Source organism: Condylura cristata, unplaced genomic scaffold (assembly GCF_000260355.1).
Source record: "Condylura cristata isolate star-nosed mole 26May11 unplaced genomic scaffold, ConCri1.0 scaffold00019, whole genome shotgun sequence".
Lineage (NCBI taxonomy): Eukaryota > Metazoa > Chordata > Mammalia > Eulipotyphla > Talpidae > Condylura > Condylura cristata.
In genome coordinates, this window is record NW_004567120.1 from 37,420,731 (window position 1) to 37,426,378 (window position 5,648).

Genomic DNA, 5,648 nt, shown 5'->3' on the forward strand with positions numbered 1-5,648 from the left:
GGTAAGCACTGTGCTAATTTTGGACAACCTTTAAGGATTGTGGGTATTTCACATAACTGAGAACAAACTCTAATGTTAATTTTAATTTGAGCCATGTCTAGTTTTGATAAACATCACGGATTTCTTCCGATCACCACAAACGCTATGTAACTCACGTTGATTTTTTTTTTTCTCTTTTGGGTTTTATGTATAGACAGGATATGCTTAAAGTGTTCAAATTTATTTTATAGTTATGTAATGCATGGAATATTTTAAACAAATATTTGCACAATTTAACATTATAAATCCAGCGGTTTCAAGATGCAGGCCATAAAGGTTACCGATTTACAAATACTACCGAATGTTCTCTCTTTGCATGCTTTTTTTTTTACTTTTCGGATAATCTTTACACAGAGTTGTTACAATGCCACAAATCAAAAGGATTATTCCAGTTCCACCAACTTAATCTACGTGCAAGATGAAGGACCCAGCTGAGGTACTAACACTGGTACCAGTTTTCTTGAGTTTGCTTTACAAAGCACAAAGAGACGAAGGTTTTGCATCGGGGTACAAAACAGATTTGCCTCTTGAGGTTAAATTCAGTGTATTATGTATATAAAGCATCCCTTTGGCAATAGAGTTTGCAGTATCCCCACAGGACTCCACAGTATAGGTTTTATGTAGTAAAATCTATTAAGGAAATTCGCTTCTATGGACACATCTTTGCAGCTACAGTTAACGAGACACCCTTGGAAACACCTGCCTCTATGCCTATCGATAACATAGTATTTGGAAGTGAGAAGTCAACACAAGGCACTTTCATCATTAAATAAATGTCCTCTGTATGCAGGGAGCTTACATGACCTAGATCTTGTTCAAAGCCGTTTGCTCCTCGAGGACCTGTAAGTAGTCAGGGGAACTCTGCAGCTTGGCCTTCAGTTCAAAGTACTCGCTGCTCTTCCTCTGCTCCACCACGATTTTACTGTGGTTGCCGCCTATCAGGGACTTCTTGTGTTTTTTGTCTTGTTGTTTTTCTGGGTAGCGGATCTCGAAGCCACTGACACCTATGCTGTTGTACTCCTTTTTGCTCTCGAGAAAATTCTGGATAAACACATTGGAATCCCTGCTTGGGAACAATTCATCCAGCTCATCAATTGTGCTCAGTCTCTTCCTGGTATCCACGTGCAATAAATCTTTCTCCTTGTCGGCAACGTTTCTCATAATGACTTTCTGTCCCGGGGGGTCTGAGAACATGAAGCCGGTCTCCGACTCCTGCAAGCCACACGTGTGGCTCTTGCTCATCTGCTCGATGGTCTGGGGGATGAAGGCCTCTGTGCCCAGCCCGTCCTTTTTGTTGCTTTTGTGGTCATGCTTCCTCAGCTGCAACTGCATGGAGCTGCACTCGGGATTCCCCAGGCCTTCGTGCTTCACCGTGGGCTTCTTGTTCCGTCTCAGCACGAACACCAGGAGGCAGAAAGCCACAAACACCGTCAAAATGAGGACCACTAAGATACTCAGGATTAGAATAGACAGAGGCACTGGGCCACCAGGAGGACTTCGGATGGGCCCCAGCGGCGTGGTGAATGACATGGCCGGCGCCGGACTCGTGAAGGGGGACGATGGCTTGTTTAAGAGCTTGGGGCACAAGATCTCATTTTTGAGGGACTTCAGTTCGATGTTGGCAAACTGGACCGGCGTCTCACATTTCAGTTCTTTCACCACGATGCCGTCGTTCAGCTTCTCCAGCCACAGCTTTAAGGCCACCAGGTCACAGGTACAGTCCCACGGGTTGCCCTCCAAGTCAATCTGGGTAAGAGACTGCAGCTGATCCAGGACCCCGCTGACCGGGAGGTACATGAACTTGTTGTTCCTCAAGTTCAGTCTAGCCAGGGGGGCTCCGGAGAAAATGTAAACGGGCAGGCTCTTCAGGAGATTATTGTTTAGATACAGTAACTGCAGGTTGGGCATAGCGTCAAAAGTGCCCGCTAAGATTTCCTTAATCAAATTGTATTCCAAATACAGATACTGCAGGTTGTGAAGTCCTGAAAAGATTTCGGGATACAGTCTCTCGATCTGATTGCCATTGAGGTACAGTCTGCGTAAATTGGTGAGATTGTGGAACACGTTCCCCTGGATGGCCGTGATCTGGTTGCTCCCTAAGTGGAGCAGATCCAGCCCCTCGAACTCGGTGAAGTCTGCGACGTGCACGTCCTTGATGCCATTGCCATTGACGTGCAACTTCTTGGCATTCAGAGGCTTCGGGGTCAGTTCAGACAGGGACTGGATATTTTTCTCCTGGCAGTTGACGCTCAGTCCCAAATCGGAAGGGTGTGTTTTGCAGAAGCAAAGCGCTGGGCATGGGGTCAGAGGGGGCACTCTTGTTTGGTAGGACACGATCTGACTGAGATTGCGGTTGGAGAGGGCCTTGCCCGCCACGATTCCAGAGATCTTGGAAGGATTCGTCGTTTTTGGTGGCTTGGTCACTAATCTGTGTAAGGATGTTTGGGTGCTGTGACCATTGGGGGTCGTGTAGCCATTTTCCAGCTGAGATGGGGGCAGGATTCGGACGTCGAAGTCACTGCCCGTGCCCATGGGGCATAGTTCTTGTTTGTTGGTTTCTTTGAGAAGCCTGCCATATAAGTCACTGGGAGTTTCACAGATAGCTTCTCCTATGTAAATATTATAGGGCATATTTTCCAGCCAAGCTTTTAAAGGCAACAAATCGCAGCTACAGTTCCAAGGGTTATCTTCTAGTTGCAATTCGACAACGCGGCCTATGTGTTCCAGAACTCCGATATAGGGGAGCTTCTGGATTCGGTTCCCTCGTATATCCAGATGGGTCAGAGATGCAAATCGGAAAATATTGTCAGGAAGGAATGAAATCAGATTGTCATTAAGAATGAGAACTTTCAGTTTGTGGAGCTTATTGAAGGCTCCTCGTTCAATATACTTGATTAAATTGTAGTCAGCCTGGAGATACTCCAAGTTCTCTATGCCAAGGAAAGTGTCAGCTCGGAGAATCTTTAATTCATTGTTGTTCAAGTGCAACTGCTTTAATGCACTGAGCCCAAGAAAGGCCCCTCCCTCAATGTTTTGCAGTTTATTGTTTCCCAGCTGCAGGGATACTGCGTGTGAAAAATTCAAGAATGTATTTGGATAGAGGATGTTTAAAAAATTGTTTTGGAAATTGAGGTGATAAAAATTAGACCAAGGCGGTTTCAGCTGATTTGGTCTGTAGACTGAAACCTTCTCACAGTTGACATAGAGCACATTCTCAACTGACACGCAGGAACACACATTGCAAATTTCCACTGATATGTCAGAGTCTGCATTTGTCGAAGAAATCAGGGCTGACAAAATCAGAAAGAGCCAAAGAAACATCTTCTTGCAATCAGCAAACAACTTTATGCTTCTGAATAAAGAGAAATAATCTAAAAAATAAAAAGAAAACATTTTTTCAATGATCATCACTTGAAAAACTATTTGTGTTTAAATCATACCATAGTGAACGCATGGCTCTGATTATTCCTTTTGGATTTTTAAGGCACCAAAAACTCCAAGTATTCTCACTCAGTTGAACAACAACCACCAAAGCTGCCATACATTTTATTGCCATACCTGGGGTTTATACAACATTGACATGTGCAGAACACACCACAGGCAGGACCAACGGCTGTTAATCACCCTTAAACCTCACTCTGAAAATCTGTTCTCTGCGTGGACGATCAAACTCTGCCCTTCAACCCAGACCTTAAGCTTCCTCTCTGCAGCTCGAATGGCCTGATCCCAGGCCCTGTAGTTAGCAACAGGCAGATATTTAAATTCGGAAATATCTGTTCCCAAGGCTTTAGCTTGCTGAGCAGCCAAGCAGACAGGAGAGCAGAGCCTCTGCTCCAAGGGATGGTGGCAACCAGAGAGCTGGGAGAGGGGGAAGGAGCCCGGGGAAAGAAATCTGCTTAAGCTTCAGCCCAAATGTGAGCACGCTGCCCTGAATCAGTTCACTCCTAAGAAACAGCGATGATCCCCTGAGCCTCTAGAAAAATAACCAAGTAGAGGACAGGCAAATTTTACTTCCAGGTAAATCACCAGTACCCACCTTCCTGCCAGCCATCTCCCAAACTGGTATATGGGGGAAACCTTTTGTCTTTGGGTCCCTGAAAGGAGGCCAGAAACCTGCTTGCTCCAGCACTGCCTTGCTGATGCCACATAGCTTTCTCACCCTCAAGAATTGGCTCCCTGCCTGCCTGGTCCTCTCCCTTCCTTCGGTGCCATCTGAACCCAAGCCCCCAGACAGAAACCTGGCTCAAAAACTTATCTCCTTCACTTTCACCACAGACTGCACAGTGGGGAAGGGCCCACAGGCCAGTGTCCATAGGGGTGGATCTGCAGCAGCAGATACATTCAGTACAGCAGAGGTCTGCCCCGCAACCCTCAGCACCGGACAAGTATCACCGCCCTGTCACTCTGCCTACAAACACATCAAGAATTACTGTGTGGAGTTAATGCTTACCAAATTAACCCTTTGCAGGCGGCTCCTGAAATAACTGACACATACACAAATACAGGCAGGGCTTCATGCAAAATATTACAAGGGACAACAAGCACTGTGTGTTTGACTGATGCAGTGTTAGCCACGGGAATCTTTTGCATTCTGAATGGGAAGCTGGCTGCAATTCCAATATGGTGACCACCAAATATTAATTCAACAAATAAATTACCCTGGAACACACAATGAGGGAATGTTACAAAGAAAGATGTGTCACACAGAAAGTCCTTTGTTTATTTTGCCCAGGCAGAAATCAGCTAGTTGCAAAACTGAACTGTTTCAAGGTAGACAGCCTTTAGTCCCCACGGGGAAGATCTGCATTTGGAGTACTTAGGTTCAGACACCCGGGGCTGCCATACAGACTTGCATTTCCCCTGTTCGCCTTGGTAGCTCTGTTGGCAGTGCAAAAAGAAGTCACAATTCTTAAGTATGACATCATCCAAAGCAACTTTCATTGTAAAAGCGAAATTTCACTTGGTCTTTCTGCCTTGCTATAGATGTGATTTTCAAGCGCTATTCTGACTCAGTGGAGTCATTTCTTGTTACTACCCACCCCCACCCAAGAAAACAAAAGCATTCAAACTAAAACAACAACGCAAAACCAAACAACCCTGATAGCCTGAATTCTGTACGAAAACAAGAACAAGGAGCGTTAGCAGATCTGAAATTGCATAAGGAGCTGCTCTCCTCCTCCTAATTTCTACTTTAAGTAGCAAAGGGTTGGGGGGAGGGGGCGGCGCAAGGACAAGCTAGCAAGTTCCCAAATGCAGCTTGCGCGAACCAGAGGTAGCCGCAGGCGGCTGGAGGCTGGAGCCAGAGGGGAAGTCCTCCACCAAGAGAGAAGGGAAGAGGGACCGAAAGGGCTAGGGACCAGGCAAAAGTGGAGAGAGGAAGGGAAAATGCTAGCAGAAGGGAGCCAGGAAGCGGGCGAAGGAGCACTGAATGCCAGCGAAGGCAACCTCGCATTCACAGGGTACCACCAGCACACGCACATGTTAACATCAGCGTTCCCCGGGAAAAAAAAAAAAAAAAGGAAAAAAGGCACAAAGTACGAGTTGAGTACCAAAAGCCATCTCCCCGGCGGCTAGGAGCGGTGCGTCCCGCTCTCGGTCTCGGGTCTCCT

General features: G+C 46.3%; 1 protein-coding gene across 3 annotated transcripts in view; it reads right to left on the reverse strand.

Annotated features, from left to right (window-relative positions):
- Positions 1–359: 359 nt before the first annotated feature.
- SLITRK4 (SLIT and NTRK-like family, member 4) overlaps positions 360–5,648 on the reverse strand; it is a 7,645-nt gene continuing 2,356 nt past the window's right edge. For 2 of the 3 annotated variants that reach the window (XM_004685853.2, XM_012727196.1), the window contains exon 2: positions 360–3,410. In XM_004685853.2, coding sequence (XP_004685910.1) covers positions 844–3,360 — 2,517 coding nt within the window. In that variant the 5' untranslated portion in view covers positions 3,361–3,410 and the 3' untranslated portion in view covers positions 360–843. Of the gene's footprint in view, positions 3,411–5,588; positions 5,636–5,648 lie in introns of those variants that run through there. The other variant, XM_012727195.1, reaches the window with a different exon arrangement.